Source organism: Prinia subflava, chromosome 5 (genome assembly GCF_021018805.1).
Source record: "Prinia subflava isolate CZ2003 ecotype Zambia chromosome 5, Cam_Psub_1.2, whole genome shotgun sequence".
NCBI classification, from domain to species: Eukaryota; Metazoa; Chordata; class Aves; order Passeriformes; family Cisticolidae; genus Prinia; species Prinia subflava.
In genome coordinates this window covers 55,074,658-55,099,983 of record NC_086251.1, presented here as the reverse complement: position 1 = coordinate 55,099,983, position 25,326 = coordinate 55,074,658, and the positions used below count along the sequence as shown (strand labels likewise).

General features: G+C 39.9%; 1 protein-coding gene across 1 annotated transcript; it reads right to left on the bottom strand.

The window, feature by feature from the left end:
- Window positions 1-277: 277 nt before the first annotated feature.
- Window positions 278-24,789, bottom strand: ADSS1 (adenylosuccinate synthase 1). The gene is made up of 13 exons (XM_063399473.1): window positions 24,448-24,789; window positions 12,073-12,175; window positions 10,603-10,665; window positions 9,778-9,828; window positions 9,370-9,436; window positions 8,842-8,949; window positions 8,404-8,485; window positions 7,381-7,507; window positions 6,349-6,503; window positions 5,064-5,188; window positions 3,276-3,373; window positions 1,928-2,077; window positions 278-510 (listed from the first exon to the last, which is right to left on the bottom strand). Exons 1-13 carry the CDS (start codon window positions 24,631-24,633, stop codon window positions 458-460), a joined length of 1,368 nt encoding a protein of 455 aa, XP_063255543.1. The 5' UTR covers window positions 24,634-24,789; the 3' UTR covers window positions 278-457.
- Window positions 24,790-25,326: the final 537 nt, after the last annotated feature.

Genomic DNA, 25,326 nt, shown 5'->3' with positions numbered 1-25,326 from the left:
GAAAATCTTTATACTTCAACCAATTTCAGTGCATGGTATCTGTCCTAGTACTGTCAACCCAGATACACAGATATTTTAACATCTGAAGAAAAAACCCAAGCTTCACAATTCTAAAGTTACCCAATAATTACTGGAAAAGGCTTAATACTGGTTTCATCGAGGAGAAATACTATATAGGTGTAAAGTACTTTGAAATAGTAACATGTATCAATTGAAGAAAATACTTCCCTATTTTGTTAGAAATACTTTTTTTACTTTTTTGATGACGGACACCAAGGAGATTTTACACTGAATTTACTGAGAACTTAAATAAAATGTTACAATACAGAATACATGTTGTGTTTCTATTTAATTCCTAGAAGAATTTGTTTGTTTTAAATAGCATTTCCATTCGAAGAGGAAGCAGTAAGGAACCGATGAACGCCAAGTTGTGCTTCTCATCACTGAAGTGCTTCATTTAAAACAGCTGGATCATCGACTCTCTTGATTTCCCAACTCCAACCCATTTAACTAGGGAGGAAAACACATCTGTTAGAACAATTACTGAGAGTAAATACTATAATCAATGAACTGGACTAATTTTCACCTTTCATCATGCTTCACAACAGACTGACCAATTTTAGTAAGGAAGTTTCATTGTCAAAAATCCATCTACTCCAGCTGCACTACTGGACTAAAAGTGCAATATACTGAAGTTTGAAAGCACAAAATAATTATACCATAAACACAAAACATTGCAGATGGAAGGCCTAATAGAAGATCAGGAATGTTTGTTGCAGGTTTAAATGCCATTGTTTTGAGGGACAGGATGTTTAGCTACATCCCTGCAGAGAGGAAGCCAGAGCTGTGCCAGACTCTGAAGTCTGCATGATGTGGAACAGGAGATAGTGATGCCTCCATACTGTAATATTTTTGAATGTAAGACTAACTGTAAACCTTATCCAGTGTGAGCAGCCACCCCAAATTCCCCACTGCAGCTGTTCCAATGCAGTTTTATTGCCTGTGGTTGCTATAGAATTGACTGTGAGTAGGTCTCCTTTAGCAATCAAACCTAGCAAGGTATCCTGACTTTACACAGCAAACCAGAGGAATAAAGGCAAGGGCAGAGCTGTATTTACACATCCCTTGGGTGTCCTTGACCACACACAGGCCATTCTCTGAGTTTCAGTCTCTGCTATCAGATGTGTCCTGATCCGTGACTGATACAGGAATTGCCACGGTTGTACTGTACTGATGTGACCTTTGAGGTGCTTTATGAAAAACAAAGTACACATGCCAACTTTCTAAGCTTGTTACTGTGGAAATTCCCTTGCAAACTCCCCCATTCATGCCACACCTAGCTCTTGGCACATCTAGAGCTCTAGCAGTTAGATTTGAAGAAAACTGGGTGGCTTGACCTGTGCAAATTGATGATGTTAAGATTCTCATTTTTCCAAAGTGGAAGAACTGGGCTAAGCAATCTTGTACCTGTTATGCAACACAGTTCCTTATATGAGTAAGAATGGAAAAAAACAAAACAAAACAAAGACATCTAAGTTCAAACAGGGATGCAGTGCAGGATGCAGAGAGAAAGGGGGAGATGAGGACATCAGCCTAAAGTAGAGGCTGAAGCATGGTACACAGACCCCAAAGTTTTCACTGACAGAACATGGCCATTTGCCAAGAACAGCACATGTTTATCTTCCCTCTGGTTAAATCCTTGCCAGCAGCAGCTTGGAGCTCTCTGCAGCACTGCAGACCTGCCTGCTGAACACCACCCTTTGCTGCTTCTTGGCAAGCTGTCATTCACCCCCATCACCCCAGCTGCTGGTACTTTCATTCCTTCCTGCCCAAATAAAGTGACTTCCAACTAACAAATTGAGGCCTTTCACAGAGCTGTGCCTGTCTGCTGTGGCACCCTCACATGGACCTCTACAGAGAAATTTACCTGGCACTCCAACGTGGTTTTCCACACAGCGGATGTAATTCTGGGCCTTGGCTGGGAGGTCCTCCCATTTTCGTGCTCCAGTTGTGTCACTTTTCCACCCAGGCATTGTTTCATATTCTACTTCCACCTTCTGCAGGATCTCCTGGTTAGCTGTGGAAGAACCATTTTTGTCACAGTTGATTTTAGCAGCTCTGCCTTAAGAGAACAGATCTATGGCTCTTGACCAATCAAATCTTTTGACAAGAATTAAAATCTGATATATGAGGAAATAGTATTTTTACTGGTTTATTCAATCATTCACTCCTTTATTCTTAATTGAGGTTAAATTCTGATACTTAGGAAGATAAATCTGATTCCAGAGGGATCTAGGAATGCAGTTCCCTCTTCCAAGAACTGTAGAATGTACTCTCTGCTGTCAACATGGAGTCAAAAACAACACTAGAGGGTGTGGGGTTTTTTTGGGTTTCATTTTGGTTTTGTTTTTTGGGTTTTTTTTTGTTTTTTTGGGTTTTTTTTTTAGGAAATAAGATTTTTTGAGGTTTACAGTAGTTCCACTTTTTGGTTCATATTTTCACAGAGTAAAACAATAGACAAGGTATTACTGCCTCAGAGAGTTTCATCTTTACAAAACAAGGTTAAATCAGTCTTGTGAAAAACTCTGATGTCTACAAGCCTTTCCCCACTGGAATTCTCATTGTGTCCACAGCCAGGAACCACCACGAGTGGTGGGGAAAGCTGGCTGCTGCCAGTCCATCCTGTGCCTCTGGAATCTCCCATACCTCAACAGAACAAACCTCTTTTCTTGGCAGAGACTCTTACAACGTATCTTGAAAACATCATTAATGTAAAAAAATTATGCATTATTACATCTAAAAAGTGTTAACATGAATTATTGAGGGGGCAATATATATTTTTATTAACCACAGTGTTGTTGCTGTTAATAAAGATGAATAAAGCTATCCAGAAGCAGCTTTACTCTGCTTGTTTCCATCTCATTTTTGTACAGCTTTTATTTCAATTTTGCTTCATTAAATGCTATTGCCACAGTCACTTACTCGAGTCCTGCTGACTTTCAGATCCCTGATTCTGCCAATAAAAATCTAATAGGACAACACATAGAGGCCCTAACACAAGATTTTATTTGTTCTGAAGTTCTTGCCATTTTACACAGATGCGAGGTAAATGGAAAATGCCAATGTAATGGTACAGTCATCTTTATACAGATACTTCAGCTCCATAAATTGCCACAGAATGTCTAGTGAAAAAGAAATCAATTTTGATTTTAAAAAGCAAAATTGCCTTAACAGGCAGGAAAGATAAAAATGAACATAGACGTTTAACAACTTACCTGGAAAATATGGAATTCTTTTTCCACCCAATTTGTAGGCAACACCAATTTTAATTTCATCGAGGACATCAAGAATATCCAGTTTTGTTAATGCCAAACTGCACAAAAAACATCAGTTAGTTACACACATGATGAACCTCCTTTTTAATACTTTCCATTATTTTTTTCCCTTTCCCAAATCCAGCTCAAGCAGCCCAGCCAGCAGAAATACACAAATGTATTGAACGATGAACATTGTGAACTGAATTCATGCCTCTGGGATGAATACTTGACTGAGACACTACAAGACATTTCCAAATTCTTGGCTGCTCACACGGGTGCACAGTGCTCAGCTCAGTGCATGGAAATGCACTCTGCCTGTGGAAAGGGGCACCTGCTGGGCCTGGTTTGGACACTTGACATCACTGACAGTGACTATTCCTATTGCTCCTACTGATACACAACCACTGTCTGACAGACTCGTTAACTGATTACACCTTTGTAAGAGAACAAGCATAGTCTGGTTACTAAAACTACATGTACAGTTCATTAGAAGGATCCCATCCTGACTTTCGGTGCCTGCCTGGGCTGTGCTGTCAGTTTAATGAACTGTGTTAATTTTGTGAATGAACACATCAGGAGACAAACATGGAACCTCAAGAAGACACTGATCTCAATAAAACTGCATTTTAAAACTCATCAAATTATCCACAGCAATATTCTAGATGTTGCCTGGCAAAAATCTGCTAATCTGCAGCTAAGGATTTAAACAGGTATGTGCATAATAGTCCAGGCTATATGTGCCCAGTAAGTACATGATGAATGAAAGGACTAAGTGAAAAGACTTTTTGAGAAAGAAGCACCATAGAGCCAGTTCTTCAACTTTTTAAATCTCCCTGTGTTTTTTAGCTATCACACTTATCATAGAGGATATGGTTTTGTTGATAGGAGTGCACTAATTGTACAGAGCTGAAGTGGAGTAAACCTAGTGCCTTCTTAAAATTTTTGACATAAACTAGAGCTGCATAAGTTTAAAAAAAACCCCAAAGCTAAAAACTCCTTTTGATAAATTAATTAACAAGACCATTGTTCCTTTGTAACATTAGTAGCATAAACAATATTAAATTACGTTTCAGCCTATAATACATTAAAATGCTCAAGGTCATGTGTTTGCTTATATGGACAAGTTTGCCTGAATGCATCAACCAAGGAAGCCACTTGGTCCCAAAGAAAATAAAACTTAACACATTAAAAGCAGAACTTTTAACACAATATTTGACTACACCTTTGTACATAAATGAACCTGTTGAAACTGGAATGAAAGCTGTGCCAGTTGCTGTACCCTTGTATGATTCCATTCATTTCACTTATCAAGGCAGTGGTTCCAAATGATGCGGAATTGGTCCTACAAGTAGGATCTATTAGAGTCAACCAAACCCCAAACCCAACAGATTTTAGACCATGGAACAAATCAGCATGAAAGCACTGGATCAAAAACACTAGAGTAAACTGTTAGAAAACCAATATATTGATCCAATCTACACAGGCCCTGTGATGGAAGTGAAGTGAAAACATGTACTAAAAAAATCACAGCTATCATGTTGTAAAATCACTTAATTTGAAAAAAAAAAAAGTCAAAGGAATTAGATTATTATTAGCATTAAGACAGTTCTCAGTTGCCCACTATGCATTACTGTATTGCTTAAAATGTGACACTTTACTGTACTTATATTAATGTTACCTACATATTTATTCTGCGAAGCACAAAATTATCACTTCCAAATGTAGCGCAAAATCTTTGATGCTTACGCAGTGAATCCGTTGATCATATGAGCATATTTCAAAATGACAAGATCTAACCAGCCACAGCGCCTCTTTCTGCCCGTAGTCACCCCCCATTCGTGGCCACGGGACTGCAAAAGATCTCCAATTTCCTAGAGGGAGACAGAGAGAATGCTGATGGTGTTTCACTGAAAACATGGCTGGAAAACAAACACAAATATAGACAAACAGCAAGAAAAATCGTTCCAATTTGAAACCTATTTTTCAGGAAAAAAAATTACTAGGAGAGGGCTAAGGCAGATAGCAAATTCCCTCCTACAGGATTTACAAATCCCCTCCTACAGGATTTTTGTATTGCAGTCATTAGCATTTCAAATCATGTATTAACGGGACCTTCATGTTTCAAGGAGAGACTTTTCTTCCTTCTTCATCCAATAGGAAGATTTCCTTGGCAATTCAGTACTTTGTAAAATTTTGTTTGCATTTACTTTCTTCATCTGGTCTTTTGAAATCTTTTGGTTTTGGGGACAAGACTGTAAATGCTTGGGACAAGACCAATGCTTGTACTATGTCTAGATAAGAACCCCTGGGGCTCCTTGCTTCTACCACAGTGTGAGACTGCCAGCTGTTCCATTCAGACTGGCAGTGTCTATACTGTGGAAAAAATAAAGAAGGAAGAAACTTTATGTTCATGATTCATAAACCCAAAGGATACCATCAACTCATCTGAGCCATTAGAGAAAGGATTTTAGTGACTAAATCCTTAAATTAGATTCGGAACAATGCCCTAGAGATCGCTGTGTGCATAGCTCATAATCAATATCCTGAGCTTTCTAGTTTCTTGATAATGAAAATACAGCAGAGATTTTAAAATAACCAAATATCTCCCCTTCTCTTTATTGACCCATTTGTGTATGACTGGCTGGCACACACACCACATTCATTCTATAAATCACACAGAACACAGGCTGTTAAGCACAGAAGTTGTTCTTGTAATTTAAGCTCTTCTGGGATGCACTCTCCACAACAAACTCTCACCACTGAAATACACCTAATGGTTATATAAGATGATGACATCTGTTTTCACACTGATCATTACAACAGAAGCGTGGTCACTGCAATGTAACATCACCACACTCGCGTGCCTCTCGTCTCACAACAAATACCTTCAGTTCATAATGTAATTCTCCTCTCCTCACGCCTGCAATTGCTCAGCATCATTATTACCATGCCAATTTATCAGTGGAATAACCCTCACCCCATTTTGCTGACTGACCAGCTGCGCACAGCACGTTTTGTGCCACCAACCTACATTGATCTGCTCGGTGGGGAAGGCGCCGATGCCCACGCGGGTGGTGTACGCCTTCACCACGCCGTACACGTCCCCCACGTGCTGCGGGGGCACGCCCAGCCCCGTGCACACGCCGCCCACCGTGCAGTTCGAGGAGGTCACAAAGGGATATGTGCCTGTCAGGGAAACACAGCAGGGAAACATCACCCTGGCAGCAATGGGGAGAAACAAACACGCATTTTTCTTGATCAGTTCAAAGAAGGCTTTCGCTTCTTTTTATTATGTCATTCACCCCTTACAACTTTCACTGAGGATTGCACACAAAGGAGAAATTCAAAAGCATCTCAATACTATCTCCATTAGGCACAGGATCTATTATATGATACTTCTGCTTTGTAAAGCTTTCTTCCAATGTTCTGTGTACCACAGAAATTATTTCCATTACGTTCATGAATAACCTGGTGTAAAGGTCACGGTCTAGCATTCCCAATGCTCTGCACAAGTGGCTCTGAGTATCTGCCACAAATTGTCTGAGTCTTAAGAGGTTACTCATGATCTCTGCACTGTGACTCCGGACTGGAGAATAAACTTCAGTCCTTAATTTTTTCTTCATTGATTTAATTAGACTTTTGGTAAGAAAGCAGAACAGAGACCAAAGGTAGTGGCAAGACTTAAAGGTTGCTGCAGCAGTTTAATCCTTCTCCCATGGCAGAGGAATTACCTAAGCAGAACTGCAAGGAGTATCTGGATTGTTTGGAAATGTGTACATGCATTTAAAAGCAATCAAGACAATCTGCAGTGAAATTTCAGCTGCACTGGAACGAACTTCAGTAAAAATCAATATTTGAAGCCCAAGCACTTAATCCTGTTAATGATACAATCTCTGTCTTAATGAGCTTTACTTCTGGGAGATCTGCTCCTATTAACAAAAGACTATTTTGTTTCTTCATTTTCCTCCTGTTTGCAAAGTCAGTATAAACACAAATCAAACTAAAACTAATCAAAATATAACTGATCTCTTAGGAATTAAGCTGAGTTTAGAATATAACTTACCAAAGTCTATATCAAGTAATGCTGCATTGGCTCCTTCAACAAGGATCTTCTTTGGGGAGCCATGAAGAGCCTCATACATAAAATACACACCATCTCGAACCATGGGTCTTATTTTTTCAGCATATCCCTGCAAATTCAATACAACTGTCAGCTTCCCCAGGCAATAGCTGGAAGCAGAGAACACTGTGTTCACTTTTGAAAGACAAAACATACAGATAAGTCTAAGCTTCCAGCCTCAATAACTGTGTTTTCCTGAAAAATACCACCATTAGCTTATACTCCTTTCAATCTATTGAACCACTCATATAAGAAAACATGACTTATTATGGAATTAGAATGCCATAATTTCTGTATTATTTCTATTCACAGAGATGTGGTATACCTACTGGATTTTGTTGCTATAGTCTTTAGATAGTGTGTGTCTATAGTCTAGTCACACTGAGGATGGGACTTATAACTAGACCAAGCACCAAAATACCCCCATATCATTGCTTTTGAATATTAAAAAATATTCACAGCATGTCAGCTCTGAAAAAGTATAAGAAAAAAAATTGGGAAAGGTAAGACATATTTTTAGCATCTTCTTTTCTTACATATTCATGAAAGCTGTTTTACCAGTGGCTCTTCTGCATTTATTTGTAAAAAGACAATTTTCTTGTACTGCCAGGATCTTGAAACATGCTTCCACAAACAATTCTTCAGTAAGCAAGGAAGTCCCACCAACTCACTGGACACTAATTGAAGTCATCACCCTGCATTCTCTTGACTGTTTGATACAACAGTCATTTTAAACAACATTCCAAACAGTAAAATATTATAGGAGAATTAAATCCTCCACAGAGCTTACATTAATAACTACAGTAAGAGAGAGCATTCTACTACAAAGCATAACTTCTGTTTATGCTTTTATAATAATGAACATATGCATTTTTCATCTACATTAGCTGAATAAGTGGTATACCTGGTACACTTCATTTTTATCTTTTAAAATTAAAATAAATTATTCAAGTGATAAATCCTTACCTTTAGCTTTTTCAATTGTCCTTCTGTATCAATTTCCAATGTGGGAAACATTGACTTGTATTGTTGTGCAAGGTTTTTAAACCTGTATAATATTGAAATTGTATCTATGAGGAACATAGTCACAGAATCACAGAACCTTTGGCAAGAACTCAGTTTATATTATGCTGAGTATATACTGAAAGCTATAGGGAGAAAATACCCAGGACTCTGGCACCTCAACCAGTGCATTTCCCAATGTTCAAAATTACATTTTAAATGATGAGAAACTCTGTGAAGTACAAAAAATACACACACACATTCTTTCCGATTTTCTTCTCCTTCTAGACAATGTATATATAAAATTCAGACACAGATTTAAAAACATCTCCTTAAAAGCAAATCTGTCAGGCAAAACGTGTCACTCTTTCACATAATATTTAGAAATGAAAATAGTTGTACCTTGAAGAAAATTCATCAAAGTCAGAGAGGAGGTCACAAATCCGAAGGCCTGTTCGTGCAGCTTTGGAAGAATATGTTGGTCCAATGCCCTTTTTTGTTGTGCCAATACTAAGTAAAAAGAAATAGCCCCCCACCAGTATGTATAAATACATGAAAAATACACTTTATTCCAAGTATTTTTGTCAAAGCTCTTCACTATATCATATACTGGGCAGGACGTCTGAGACATAAAAAGATATTAAAGTTCTATTATTAAAAATATATATATAATATATATAATAATTATATAATAATTATAATAAATATATAGCACCTTTCAGGCTTTGTATAACTATTGCCAACATTTGTGGTATTCAGTAAAGCATGAGGCCTTGAGTCTGGCTGACAGTTTGTTCACTAACATAAGTAGGAACAGAACAGAAGCACAGAATTAGTAACATCAACAAGGCTCTTTCTGTTTTCCAAAATTACACTGATTTTCCAAGTTTGCATAACTATTAATGAAATGAGGGTGTTGAAAATATTTACTTTTTGCCTTCCTGTGCTTGACGTTGCACTTCCTGGAGCCCATCTACTGCCTGGTGAAAGTCAAACACTGCAGTGGAAAATCAAATGGATAGAGTGAGAGAACAAAGGAGAAAAATATTCTTTAAATCACAGACATCCATAATTTCAAGACAGTGCCTCTGCTGTCATTGACAGTGCACAGGCCTCCTCAAGTGCAAACAGAATGAGTATTCCTTAAACATTGTGAAAACATGTGAAACATCACTCTTCAGTGGATACAGATTCTATTATCATGCTTCAGATTACACAACATAATAAGAAGCTGTGTTAGATCAAACACATAGCTGCTCTGTGGAATAATAATTTAAATTAGCATCATGAGCTAAGCAATCATGTGTGAGGGTTTTTCCCCCTTCAGTCTTCACTTACCTATATGTGCTCTATCTGATATAATCAGTCTTTTCTCCCAATCTTTCAAACCTGTCAAAAGATGAAGAAAGGTAGGATTTCAGCCATGCTGATTGGTCGAGCTTTGACATTGGCTTTTACATTTTCTGTCTTTTTGCTAGTTTATATGGCTTCATGTTAATATAATTGTAGACAAAATAGATATACCACAAGACCATATCAACTATCAGCAATTGTTTCTGTTGAGAAACTTTTCTCATTTTTGACTTATCAGCTTTCTCATTTTGCTATGGACATAGACACTTCTTAAATGCCAGAATGCTGTGGCTTACATAAAATTCTTTAAATAAATATTCTTGTTTAACTTGCTACACAATACGTCACTTAAACTCCATTTGTGCCTCCGAAAATAGAGAATTTCTATATAGAAACATAAAACAATCTAAGCAGCAGAGGATCTTGGAAGGTCAGAGGGTCTAAAGCCATGCTCAAAGCAGAACCAACTGAGTTTATATTTGGGTTTAAATTTAATTTGGGTTTGAGTTTAAATTTTGGGTTAAATCATCCCTATCTGAGGTCAAGAGAAGCTTAGCACACACTTTACGATTTATTTTCCATCGAATGTGGCATCAAATGCCATAAAACTCCATGAAACCCATGAAAAGACTGCTGTTGAAAATACTTCTAAAGATTACCACACATTTCAACATTTTAAATACTGTTTCCTCATTTAAAATCCAGAATGTTATTATCACACTGCATACTTACAATCAGAAACAACAGCTTACAAAACCCTCAATCTGGCTACCAATATAAAGGTAGGTTAAAAAATTACTTGATACAAACCTTTCTTTTCATTCTTTTCAGCTTCTTCAAACAGGCCTGGTAAATGTATAACCACTCCATTACCTTCGGGAACATAAATGATTTATTTTAAAGCAAGGAATAAACCACTTATTTTTAGGATGCAAGGCCTGTAAACACTTGCTGTCTAAAATTTTATTTAACAAGTAAAACTAGATTTCGCACGAAGCGATCCTGAGAACATTTTTTGGATAAATCCAGGTTTGGGGTAAGCAGCTAGTGGGCTGCTAAAGCCAGGAAAAGCAGAGCTGGCTTGTTTGAGGCGTGAACACCAGGCTGCTGCACAGCTAGCTGAGGTAAGCGCATTCTTGTCTTTGTTCACCGTGGACTTTGCCCCGCAACTTCAGCTGCAATTGTTCACAGGGAGAAGCTCAAAGAAGTCCCTGGCCTTTCCACACTTGCAAGGCTATGTGAAAATATTTAAATCTTCTTCAATATTCAGGGTTTTGTTTTAAACTCAGCTCAGACTAGCGCTGTGATACGTTAGCAATGCCTTCCCCCTGCTTTTGAGCTACAAAATAGAACCCGCAAGCAATAAAGAGCAGGACTGGCGAGACGTGGGGGATTAGTGATGCAGTGGGCTGGAAACAGCTGCTGCCTCCTTCTCGGGAATGTCAGAAATATATGCAAGAGCCTGTCTCAGCCTAAATTTAGCATAACTCAAGTTATAGTCGTTACTAATTGACAAAGGAGTGAATCAGAAAGCAAGAAAACATACCATATTTAGCTGAGAGAAAAAATACGTTTAATAGAGTCCAGTTATCCATTTGGAAATTATTAAATGGAACAAAACTGAAACTCCATGACTCACTAGAACTTACACTCATTTTTTGAACAGTCTGTACATAATTTCTTTCAGAAAGAATCAAAACTTTGGACAAGAGGCTTAAATTTGCCTACCATTTAAAGACAAGTTTAATGACCAGTGAATGCAAATCTTTTTATGATGCCATCTGCACCAAGTACCCTTACAGCAAAATACAACATCACCCTAAACAGCTGGTGATGTGAAAAAAAAAGGGACTGGATGATGACTTCCTAAGCAGAGTCCTACATTTTGGGGCCTGTTTCTGGGAAGTTGGTAAAGAGATGTGAGAGAGAATTTTTATTATTTATTTAGCTGAGTCCTGGCATTTGTGTGCTCAAAGAATAGCACATATATTTCTGAAAGTATAAAAAGATAGTGTAAGTAGAGGGTGCGGTCTAAACTTTACCGTAAAGTATAAGAAGGAACATGGTAAGATGTTCTTGCTTTCAGTTTTCTAACAGTGGAAACTAAACTGACACTGACAATACAGTAACTCTCTATGTTAAGGCAGCAATAAAATAAAAGTCAAACAGCTGAAGCTAAAGCTAAGAGTAATTTTTTTTCTTTCCTTGTTGCTATGAAGTACAGTTGCAGCTATTCACTACACAAAGTCATTTTTTATGATAAGTTCCAAAACATCTTACCAATAAAAGAAATTGCCTTTGGATTAATGATGCCACTAGGAAATAGGTGAAAATCATATTCTTTCCCATCAACAACCACGGTATGACCTGCATTATTCCCACCCTGCAAGAGAAAGAAACACGTGAAGAATAACGATCTAAACTCTCAGCAGATGATTTGGCAAGACCGTATTTTTTATTTATGCATGACTTTGCTTTCTCCACCTCACACTTTCTTAACATGTTGTAGCATTGTCAAAAGGGTTCAGACAGGACAAGTGAGGGAGTTAAAGGAGTTCAGCAGGACTTTGTAGAATTATGAAGCAGAAGGATACCACGAAGTCAAGACAGGGCTGGGGCAGAGCAGGAGTTAATACAGGAGTGGTGCCATAAGCTAGACAAGAACTGAAGCTTTCTGGGAAAACAAACTGGAATTAACTACTGCCCTTGGAGTCCTGTCTCTGACATGCCTACACAACCCACCCTTTTTAACATCTTCTGTCCATGGTCATTTCCTTGAGTTTAAGCCCAGTATTTCCCTTTGAATGGAAGCTCTTCCCGCCTGCCCAACCACAAACAGCTCCTGCTTCTCTTGGTGTTCCAGACAGAGGCTCTTTCTCAGGTTGGAAGCACATGCACACTTTGCAGCTTCACCGAATGACCTTGCCAGTCACAGAATACCCTGAGTTTGAAGGGACCAACAAGGACCATCAAAGTCCAGCTCCTGGCCCTACACAGGACCACCCAGAAAACGGCCAAGAGATGATCTTCCCAGTTACCACCACCACCATGGTGGAATCTGCTGCAATTCCTGACTTACGTGACTATCTACCAGAATCAAGAACAGGAGCTGGTATTTTCCTTACTAAACTACTTTTCCACAAACAGCTTTAAAAGGGAATGATGTGGCAACACAGAAACTTGGAAAGAGGTGAGCAAATCAAGGTCATGAGTTGATTTGACCAGAAATATTAAGAATTAAAGGTCCAGTTTTCTCAGCAGGTTTAGTGGTTTTTTTCCTGCTGTGTCTTAATGTAAGTTTGATAAGATAAATGCTGAAACAAAAAATTAAGAAAGTAAGAACTATGGGTTAGAAAAAGAGAATGTTTTTTAAGCAGTGTGATGGAGAACCTCAAGAAATATGTCTGCAAACTCGACAAAAACAATTTTAATGGTTTGGAACATTTGAGTTCAACATTTAATTTTAAACAGATAACCTGCTAAGGCAGAGCTGAGAAGGAGTTTGAACAGAAAAAATAGTACACACTAATTTCATTTGACTTAAAAACTGCTGGGTAGCTCATCCTTGGGATGGGAAGGACCCCCAGAAATCTTTCTAATGCAGAGTTGTAACTTGTCCAGAGTATCCTGGCTATTTTGCTTGCCTCCCAGATATAATAAACCAGTTGTAGGAATCTGGATCTTGTTGAAAGTACTCAATTTTCTACAAGGTGAGTAAATCAGGCAGGAGAGTACTTTACATGATATTTAAGAGGTCTGACTCTGGTGGATTGCACTGGTTGAAACACTGGTTTATTTTACTATCAGGCTGAGAAAAAGAACCTAGTAACTTCTTCTGGGTCTCCCAGCTTTCCTTTTCTCCTCACCTATGTAAGATGGCAAGATGGAAAGTTAAGAAGAATTATCTCCATCATTTCACACCAATTTAACCTCTACTACAAGTAACAATTTCTTCTTTCCCTCAGAAAATGGGGAACCAGGCTGCTTCAAAACTATTTGTTGCCACAATGCTATAGTTATACTCCACTTTTCTTATTCAACCTGAAGATGAACAAATGAAATCAGGCTTGAGACTAACAATCTGAGATAACAGCATTCCTAAATTATAGTCAAAGGTATTTTCTTGTACCCTAAAATTTCAGAAGGTGGGATACACCAATATGTGAATGCTTATGAAATACAGCTTATGCTTTTGGAAAATTTCCTGAACAACTGACACCCAGACAAATGCTCTTTCTTTAGCAAATGCTTAAAAAGGGATATTAATCAAGTAGCTTGTGAAAGCTGGCATACATAAAAAATGCTGAAGCACAGAAACATCATTAGATATTGTACATCCTTTAATGGTCAAAATCTCTGATACAGTTTCAGTCCCTACGGATAGATAACACACATCAAAAACTCAGTGACAGACTACCTAAACCATAATTTCTTCAATTAAAAACTAGTACTGACATCTCTGGAACTGTATTTTGCACTGCTGATGTTGGTCTGTGTTTCCTAAACAAGTGTTTTCCAAGTATATTTTTACAGCTCAACTAATTATAATTTTATAAATATAATTGAAGTGATAGTAGAGGATTAAATTACCCAAAAGACATGACCATACTTGCAAAACATTACACTGGTCTGATGTGATATTTTCTGTTTATTATCTGGTCATCTCAGTAATTTATCATGTTCAGTTACACAGATATTCTAACAGCATATTGGCAGCCTAACAGCTGAGATATTAAAGCCATCTACTCCTTTTCTAATTTTACTCCAGTTCTGAGAGTCAATATATGGTTTGTATGAGCCATTTCTTCTCCTAAAAAAATATAAGTGAACCTAAAATCTTATATGGGGTTAATTTGAAGACTACACGTTTGAACACTGAGTGACAGGGTTCTCTGGACCCTCAGGGTGCTTCCTCTTGGACCAAGAAACTTTTGGAGCCTCTGCTTGGCCCTTGTTTCAAACACATGAACATCACAAACTTGCATTTAATATCCAGACTCTGCCATGCAGCACTGAGCCCACCTGAAATTTATCTTCAACCATTTGCAGTTTCCTAGGTCCCTAGAGATGGTATCTTCTGCGTTCTTAAAAAATATCTTTAACAAAGAGAATGTTAAAGCAACAACTTCTGACAGATTAATCATCACTGCCATTATGGCATGATCTGTACTGTAAAATGATGGTATGCCTAGAAAGAAGTTGCTGTGTCTGGGCATCCCCATTAAACCATTCTGCTGTAGGAAATGCTGTTCCCAGGAAGGCACCATGAGGGAAGCTGCTCCAGTGGTATCCATATACACTCCTCACACTCTTCCCCTCTCCAGTGTGTGCGTCCCTTCCACAGGTGCAGTGGAGTCTGGGGTTTATTTAAAAATTTTTAAAAATTATTACATTGTACTCAAATAAAAACTGGTTTTTTTTCTGTAAGATTTTAATGTATATTTTCTGAAATTTTATAATCCAAGTATAAAATTACATTTTGTCCCAGTACTAGAAAGAGCTGGAGGAACTAAACTATCCCATGCAACACTTAACGGTCTTTTTTTCAGGACACCACTTTGTTTAAAAAGAAAAACAAATTCCAAGCTTTTTATGTACTGATCTACTTGTGGTATTGGATTGATGCACTGATGTACACTGATTACTATTCCAGAGTGTTTGAACACCAGAACTGTATCAATGCACTAAACTGAGAAGCTGTATTTTACCAGTGTTAACAATTGTAGCTGGCACAAACAGCACCAGGGAACTGGTAAATATTATGAACAGGCTGCCAGAGGACAGCCATTGTCTTCACAGTAGAACTTACAAAAGCCATGAAGGAATAAACCTGTTTCCCAAACTGCTTAAAGGCTGCTGGTTTGGCCTGCATTGTTTTTAAAATAATCTCTTTATCTTCTGCAGCCAAAACATCCCAAGACAGAATTTCTTTTGAGAGCAGCAGTGAGGCTGTTCAGGACCTGCAGCAGGAATTAAGTTCTCCCAATTAGAATAATATTCACGTTTGAACAGGAAGGAAATGTGTCCTGATGCTCACAGGTGTTTCTGTCTGCTCTGGCCAGGCAGGCAGTGTGGAGCAGTGTTACCAGATGCTCTCCTGGTTGGCACATTCTTCATTTGCTCAGTGCTCTTCACAATGCCCAAACACAATTTGATTAATTAGATTGGTATGAAAAATAGTCATATCACATATGAAAACCTTAAAACCAGATGACAGTTTCAAACTGTAACTAGAATGGGAACAAGAAACACATTTATTTTTGACTGGTCCCACAGTGATGAGTTCTCACCTTCCAGTTAACAATGGGAAAATAACAAACTGGTTACTGAAAATCTGCAGCCAACACCTCCATGGTGTGAGTGACACACCAGCAGCACACAGAGCTCCTCAGCCACTGCTACATGCCATAAATGTATGAAATGTCACAACCAGGTTTGGAATAAAAAAAAAAAAATAGAAACAAAAAAATATAGTTCAAGGAGATATCTCTGCTGGGAAGCACATGGGGCTATCTGAACAGTTTCAGTACTGGCTGATGTGCCTGAGGCAAACCTCGCATGTATAAATGGGAGTATCAAGTAGGAGTAGAAAGATTGTATTACCTCTCCTTTTGGCAGTCATGCAACTGCTACTAGAATACTGTGTCCTTGGTACGGGGACAAGATTACAAGATGATCCCCTCTGGCATTATTATATGAATTTATAATCTATGAATTGAAATACCAACCGCAAACCAGCAGTTTGGGAAGCCTTCATCTGAAAACAAATGCTGTGACTTCTGTCTCTCTCTCTTCATGAAAAGTGTCCCAGTAATACTAATTCCGTCCATCAATGGAGCAAAACATTTTCTGAAATTCAACTGTATCTGCAGGCCAAATACCTCTCTAATGATATTATCAAGCAGGCTACAAAATATTTCTGTTTTGTTACCTGAATTGAGTAATTTTCTTCACTTCATTATAACATTTTACATGTGAATAAACAAGAAGGAACGTTGTTACATAAATTGTTTATTCTCTTTACAATTTAATTAACAATGGCTATTTTTAACTTACATCAGCAACTGCCTGGAACTAATTTGAATAAATGTAGCTAATAAGTGCTACCAGCATGACTGGCTCTGACATGAACTTTATAATAATATAGAGCCATTGACTTTCATGGGATCTCTCATTATTTACACCATTGCAAATGATGTTTGAGCATCACTGGTATTAAAAAAATCCAATCAGACAAGTGCAATACATGAAGTGCTTTGTACACATAGACCCTTCTACACCATGTCACGGAATCACCTGTGTGTGAATGACTGGAAGTGCTGCACATTCCAGCTGGAAGGTTGTTGCCACAGGTGCTTGTTAGTTTCCCATACTGGAAGGTTTTTTTTTTCTGATTTTTTTCCAGTTTAACTATTGCCAAGTAACATCCAACTCACTCCAACTCAGGTTTCAAGTGGTGGACTATAACTTTGTTTTTTTACTTTTTAACTCAATCCATTGGGAAGAGGTGGGTTGGGAATAATCAGAAGAATCCTTAGAACCACAAGAACTGAGGCAATGGTGGAGGTGACAAACAACTGGTCTGAGTGGCAAGTTTATCCCCAGACCCCAACCACCCTCAGCCAAATCTAGTTTGTTTGGCTCTTCTTCTTCCCAAGACTGTATTGCAATAATGACTTCACGCACAAACTCTGCACAGAACTGCTCTGACTCCTGTCCTGTTCAAGTGTGCCCCTTTGCTGTCTCAAAGAAGGAACAAAATCCACAGGATCCCACTCTTCCAACTACAATAGTGATCTCTTCAAAAACTCCCAAATTCAATGGGAGGAGACCTTCTAAAACCTCATGAGATAATGAGTATGATTATAAACACAAACACTCTGGAGAAGAGCTGAGCAAGATTTTTGACCCTTTAAAGAACCATAAAATTATTTGTAGCACAAATAAAAAACCTAAAGTTTGTATCATATATTGCACCCATAATGTAGTATTATTTCTTTACTACAAAAGCGATCCTAACTTATACAGATATCTTGGTCTTCCTAAGCATCTGAAAAATGCAATTGGAAAAGCCAAGTCTAATTCAACTCAGGTTTTAAACAACAATCAGAGTAGGGAAACTGACACTCAAACACTGGTTATTTTCTCTCTAACTGAATTCATTGTTTTGTCAAGTCACATCAAAACAACATACCACAACAGACCACTATAACAAAATACATATTTACTCCAGCAACAAATGCAAAGAATATAAATTCAAGGTGCATTGGCAGAAAATGCTACAGTGGAAAAATATTCTAATGCTAGCAGAATACTAAAATAAAGGAAACCAAACGTGAAAAAACTGAAAAAAGTCTGCTTGTCTTTAATTCTCTCTGCTGAAGAAGCACAGTCATGTCCCTCTGGGAAGTAACATGATCCAAGGATATGAACGTAACTTTTCTTATATCTGTAAACAAGTTAAGAACAGGAATGAAATACAACAGATGTAATTTCAGTTTAATTTTCAGCTGTTTTCTTTTGATGCTTGTAGAGGATAATAAATTCATCAGGCTTTATAAAGGGGATTGAAAATTAAGCTTGCTTTCTTATGGAGATTTGGAAACTTTAAACCTGACCTTCTCATACAGTATTTATAATCCTGGTGGTCCTGAGATGATCTCGCTGATGCCCAAAGGAAAGGCTAGTTTAAAATAGCAGTGTCACCACGTTGTTCAAAAGCTTAAAATGATATAATGGGGCATGTAAGTATGTATAAGCATAATGAAAAATAAAATTCGATAAAGTACCTTAGAAGTGACAGATCACTACAAAATAATTGTCAAGTTTGGAAGGGTGGACTACTTCATTGTAGCTAAAGAAACAACTCACACTTAAATCCTCTCCTGTGTTGAATAATGAAATAAAACCTTCTTGTGTTTTTGCAGTGCATTTTGCAAAAAATGACTTAGAAACCTGTATGAGTGTACATGCAAATGGGATTATCAACCTTCCCAAACATCTGAGAAATCAAAAACAGTCCTGCAGTCACTGCACACTCATGACTTCAAGGTCATCAATCTCTCCACTGAAGATCATCAAGCACTAAATCATTAGGAGATTAAAGTCTTTCCATGCTACTTTATCCTGTAGGGAAAAATTACACTAAATATCACAGTTAAATCTCATTGAAAGGAGAGCAACACATGACACACGCAGAGAAAAACAGTATCCAATAAGCCCCTGTAACTCCACACAATCATCACATAAAACTGCCCTAATTTAATCCCTGTTGCAAACAGTTCCAGCAGCCCATGATCAATAGGGACAAGTCACAACAACGTGTGGCTGCTTCCCCTGCCCTGTCAGCAGCAACACAGGAACAAAGGAAACCTCCCCATCTCGCACCTAAAGCACCCAGAGAAACTTCTCGCCTGGCATTTCTGCCCACGCTTGGGTTTTGTTATTCAATCACTTGCCCCCAGTATTTTCCTTTGCATTCCTCAAAGTGCTGTTACTAAAATATACCACATTTACATTGTTTTCATCAAAACACTAACACAAGGAAATAGGGAAACGTACAGTAATATACAATAGTTACTTGTATGGAAGCACCGGGCACATCCCTTCACCCTTGCTTAAATTATCCCCTGCTGTTGCAATGTTTCCACAAACTCAAAACACTGCCAGGCTTTTCATACTGTTAAGACCGTCTCAAACATTTGTTATCATCCACTACAAAGAGTAAATAACTCCACACCCTTGGTTTATGACCTGGTTAAACCTCTCAGTCCAGGTAACTGTGAACCACTCAACCACAAAAGACCATAACAGCCAATTTTTCTGGTACCCTTTTCAACCTCCTCAGCTTCTCTTCAACTATTAACATCAACTCTAATTTTTGTCCATGTGCCTCAGAAGATCAGATGACCTCTGCAAATAAAGCAGTTCTTAACTTGAAAGCACAGACTTGATAGAAGAAATATTTTAAAAAGCAACAGCATATTTAGTGCAAAACAAAAACTTTTCTAGGAGAACCTTAAGAAAGCTAATAACAGCTCTTCCTAATGCAATGACATTTTTACTATTTAGTGTTGCTTCTTACATGTCATTTCTTAAGGGACTGAAGATAACATCAGGCAGAGTGTTTCTAGACTTCCAGAAGGCAGAACTGTCACAGGACTGACACATCCAGCACTGTCATGGGCACACTGGAACAGCAATGCCAAATGACAGCTTGAAAAATTTCTTAAAAATTGCCTTGGCCTAGTCCCTGCTGCTGAATCACTGCCCCTGGTGGGAAGGGAAGAAAGGCATTTGTGTTGCAGCTGGTTTACACATCTGTTCAGTAGGTACAGGTAATTATCACAGGGTCTCTACACACTTAGCAGCAATAGCTTTCCTATCTTTTACATTAAACTTCTGGAAAACCTTTCCTTTGAATCTTTTATCAAATTGCTTATTAAGTGAAAATTATTATTACAGTGTACCTTATGTAGTCTCACCTTAAGGAAACAGCTAGAACTGCATGACAAGCAGCTGGCCTCAGTTTCACTGAGGACTTAGGATGTGTGACTTTTTAGGAACAGCTCTAGTCCAAGCAGCCCTCTGGAAGCACACCACCTTGGCCCCTTGGCACTTGTGACAGGTGACTGTTTGATCATACTCCAAAACTGAGCTGAGAAATCAGCTAATTAAAACTCCGGTAGCTAATAGCAGCCACCAGTTCTAGCTTTGAAGGTAGACACAAAACAAGGAATGAGGTGATGTGAGAAATGCACATCTGGAATGAGAGCTACCACAGACAAAGCCATGATCTGAAATGATGTTCTGAACAACACCAAAGCTCTCTTCCTGTATTATATGTATCCAAATTACTTCATCTGATACTCTGACAACATGCTAAGAGGCCACATAAAAAGTGAACTCCCATCTTTATGTCCAATATTCTCCTAGTTAAAGGCTTTAAACAAATACACAAAACCTGTTTTTTTTTAAGAAACATCAAAATTAAATATTTGCTATTGAAATCTTTGTTTTTACCCTTTCCTAAAAATATACCAGGGATTAAAAGTATTGTGTGGTATAATGGCTCCATGCCCCAGGAGGCCACAGTAAGAAAGAAATATCAGCCTCTAATGTTTTTCTTCTGAATGCCTTTGCTTACTGAAAGAGCAGTTTAGAGGAAAAATTGGTTTTGATGTTCTCCATTAACAACCTGAACTTAAACCTACTCAGTTCCTTAGCAGCCTGCTGCCATTTGTTTATTTAGAAATTCCTTTTCTGCTTCTTTATGGGGGTTTGTGTGCCTGTGTATCTGGTATTTTAATGAAAGCAGCCTGTTTTGTAAAGTCTTGTACAGCATCATCCATAAGAACATGATCAGAGATCTTTCACCCTTTCTGAAACATTCTCCTTCACAAAGAATGCTACAAGTATAAAGGTGAAATGAAATCAATGACTTCTGGAGAACTAACATTTCATATTTAAATTATGTTCACATATTTCAGTGACACTGAATGGTGTGCACCAAATTATTTTGATCTCAGACTGTGTATAATCTAAGCACTTGTCCACAAATTAAGTCATCAATTCATGTGAAATTCTGAATGCTCAGGAAAACTACAGAGGCTGGGGTTTTAATGGAGAATTTTCTTGTAACATACTTCTTAAAGCTTCCCTTGTGCCTGTGATGGACTTCTGTTGCTGTTCACCTGCTTGCCTTTTTTTCTAGTATCCCAGAAAATAGAATTTCATTCCTCTGCAGCAACCGATGTCACAGATTATTCCCATGAAACCAACACACTAAAATATTTGAGAAACATTTAAGGAAAGTTATTTCCTTTCATGGAAACATTATGGAATTACTGTTTTTTAAACCCCTTCAAAACTCAATTCTGGTCCTGAATTTAAATCCCTACACAGAGAGGAGGGCTGCCTCACCTTTTTTAAAAGGTTAGCTCAGAGAGTATCCTACTGGGATGAAAAATTACTCTAGCCAGGACATTATTTCAGAAGACTTGAAAACCCATTTTTCAGATATTAATTTTAAAGCTTTCTCTAGTTCCATTCCACTGAGGCCTAAAACAAGCTGTTCAACATCATTTCCATCAATGTCTCAGAATGGAGTGGACATCAAGTAATAAATAACATTGTCATTCACCATATTGTAACAAAAAAGTCTGGTGCAAATTTTTCTGACATTTTCTCTAAAATCTCTAGTAAGTCAGTCATTCAGTGTTTCTTGTTTAAGAAATTGCTTTAACACACAAGTGCCATGGCACTGAAAGTTTTTCTTAGTTTCCAGGAGCAATGTGAAGCAGCAAGGTTCTGGTCCAAACACTGAGCTTTTTCATGGCGCTACACATTAATGAAGTTCCTCTCAAACTGATTACACCTGTAAGTTAATGACCTGCTATTATCACACTGAGAGAACTCATCAGTACTGCTCACATCCTGAAATATGTGCATATCTTTGCTAAACCTTAACAGACTTGTATCAGAGGCAAAAATAATACACCACTATCAACTTGCATGATTGGCTTTGAAAATATGAAATATTAAATTATGAAAATGACATGATCAAAATTACCATTGAAGTATTTTTTAAAAATCCACTCCTCTTTAAAGTTACATAATATTTGCCACTCAAAAGTAAATCATTACTCCTATTTTCCTTTTCAAATGCTTTACAGTTGGCCCTGAACTCTAATCCTGAAGACATCTCCTTCTAACTATTGTGTCAGGAATACTATTATAGTCTCACACACTGTGTATTGGGGAACATTCTTTTGAAAAGAGCACAGTGCTTTTCCGTCTCCACCTGCCTTCCATCCATCCTGGACTCATCAGGCTGCAGAAAGACGATCTAACATGCCCAGCAGCACATTTAAACCATCTAAGCCATCAGCCTGTTGCTAGCACACTAACCCTTCTGGCATGCTCACACACACTCCTGAACCCTTCACAGGCATCTCCACGCTGCACCTGGGGCCACGCTTGCAAAGTAGCTCACTGGATGGACAAAAAAATCTGTCCTGAAAGCAGCTTCAGGGCACCTCTCAAAACTGAGCCTAAAAAGAACCAACATGACTCCTTGCAGCAGCAACAGTAACCCTATGAGAATACCCTGTTTGACAGAGGCCTTTATGAAATGCTCCTCCTCAGCCAAAACTTTCAAATTTTGTTTTCTCACCAGAGCAATCCCAAGACCTGAGTTTAAATTCCTAGCAACACATTACTGGAGGAGGCAAGGGGGAAATAAATATGGAAATAAAGCTGTGGTCCTGGCAATACATATTCATTAGCTACCTTTTGCAGGGAAACTTCTCCCCAAGGTGATTCAAGATCTTGGGAGTTTAATGTCCCTAATGAAAATACTTCCTCCACCTTCTAAATATTTAACCTGCATGATAACATTTATTTACATAATATACTTAATTAGAAAAACGTCCTTGGATTTATTACCTTGGATTCAAGGATGTCTGTAGCTTTTTAGTAGCTATCATGCATTATAGAGCAGAATAAATTTCATGGCACATACCAGCTGAGCTGGACTCAACTGACTACTTTTTAATGTGCTCACATAGTTTAAATGGACAACAGACAAATTATTAGCTGTATTGGTCTAATATGTTCATAACTAGTGTTTGAAAACAGTTCTTTAGAAGTTATTACCATTATTGATGGCCCGCCCCTGGAGGTGTTCAAGGCCAGGCTGGATAGGGCTTTTAAACAACCTGGTTTAGTGGAGGATGTCCCAGCCCATGGCAGGAGGATTGGTACTGCATGATCTTTAAGGTCCCTTCCAACTCGTTCTACAATTCTATTTGGAATCACCTTTGTGTCTAATTTGGTTTATATTATGCAAATACATTGCTTTGAGAATCGTTCCAATCTATTCAACTCAAAAATACCTATAAACAAACCCGTGCAAGATGTTTCCTGTTTTCATGCAACTCTAAATCCTTATTTTTATATAACTTGGGGTTTTTTTTTTTCTTTTTTTCTTTGAATAAACTTCCAGGCGCTTTGCAGGGAGCGCAGTCCGCCCATACGAAACAGCCCCTGCAGTAAAACTTCGGCAGACTCCTGAGGTTTTTTTACGGCGTTTCCCCGGAGCAGCAGCACGCCCGGAGCCACTCCGGCACCCCTCCCAGGCAGGGGAACATCCCCGCAAGCGCCGGCCGCACCCAGGCCCGCGGGCTCGGCTTCCCGGGGCAGCCCGGGGCTGGAAGCGCCCGGAGCGGCTCCTCCCCGGGCAGGCGGCCCGGGCCCCCGCCCGCCGGCACCTCGGGATCCAGTGTCGCTTATCGGGAAGGGTCAGCTATTTATATTTATAGCTCGGGGCTTTTTTCTTTCCGAGTGGCATTTGGAGGCGCAGACGGGGTGGGCCGGGGGGTGTGTGTGCGGCACACGGCTGCCCGCCCGGGCACATTCGCTGCCGGCTGCGGGAGAGGGACGGGCACTGGGAATGGGCAGCGGGGAGGGAGAAGAGCAGCAGGAGCGAGGAGCGGCAGCTGGAGGGAAAGAGCGCTGGAGAGAGGGAAGGCGGAGCAGCCGCGGACAGAGGGGACCGCACGGGGAGGAGGGCGCCGGGGGAAAGCGGGAGCCGAAGGGGAACGCAGGATGGGGAAGCGCCGAGGGAGTGGCTGATAGAGCCGGCCCGGCACCCACCTGGCACCGGCACACAATGTCCGACTCGGTGGCCAGCAGGTCGACCACCTTGCCCTTGCCTTCGTCCCCCCACTGCGCCCCCAGCACCACCGTCACTTTGTTACCGCCCGGCTCGCTGCGCGCCCGCTTCACCCCGCCGGCGGCGGCGTGGCCGCTGCGGTCGTTGGACGCCCGGGTGCCCGACATGCTGGGTGGCTGTGCCCGCAGCCGCCGCCGCTCGCTGCCTCGCTCCCCGCCGCCGCCGCCGAGCCCTGCGCGCTGCCCGCTCCGCCGCCGCCCGCATTTAAGGGCGCCGCCGCCGCCGCCCGCCCCGCGCCGCGCTGACGTGCCGGGCCGCTGGCCCCCGCCTCGGCCGCGGCCTCGGCCGCCCGCCCGGCCGGCTCGCACGCACGGTCCACACACATAGACACACAGACAGACAAACAGACACACGCTCTCACAGGACCTCTCACACTCACAGTCCCTTCACACACACCCCCACACTGTCCCGCCTCACAGACACTGTCCCCGTACACACATGCACACGGAGCACAAGCAGGGTCCCCTCACACTCACGGTGCCCTTGCACACAGGCACGGCTGGCAGAGGCTGTGGGGCTGTGAGGAGTGCACAGCCCCAGGGCATGTAATGGGCACCTCAGAGGGACACAGGCCTGTGTCACCCACAGGCAGACACGACTCTGAGATGAGCCTGTAGTATGGACAGACAGAGGGACAGGCTGTGAGGTGCTCTCATGCTCGGATCTGAAGCTGTGTCACTCTGCATGACAGAGTCACAGCAGCCGGGTTCAAGGCGTGTGGCTGTCACAGCAGTCTGAGGCCTGTGGGGCTGTGTCACATATCCTACTGAGGTGTGTGACTGTCACTGTGACACTCACAG

Excerpts from the sequence above, each read along its gene's own strand:
- ADSS1 (XM_063399473.1), bottom strand. The coding sequence starts at position 24,633 with ATGTCGGGCACCCGGGCGTCCAACGACCGCAGCGGCCACGCCGCCGCC. Across the intron at positions 7,508-8,403 it reads GACAATTGAAAAAGCTAAAG|GGATATGCTGAAAAAATAAG; the intron begins GTAAGGATTTAT and ends TTGAATTTGCAG. Across the intron at positions 6,504-7,380 it reads ATTACTTGATATAGACTTTG|GCACATATCCCTTTGTGACC; the intron begins GTAAGTTATATT and ends TTTCCCTGACAG.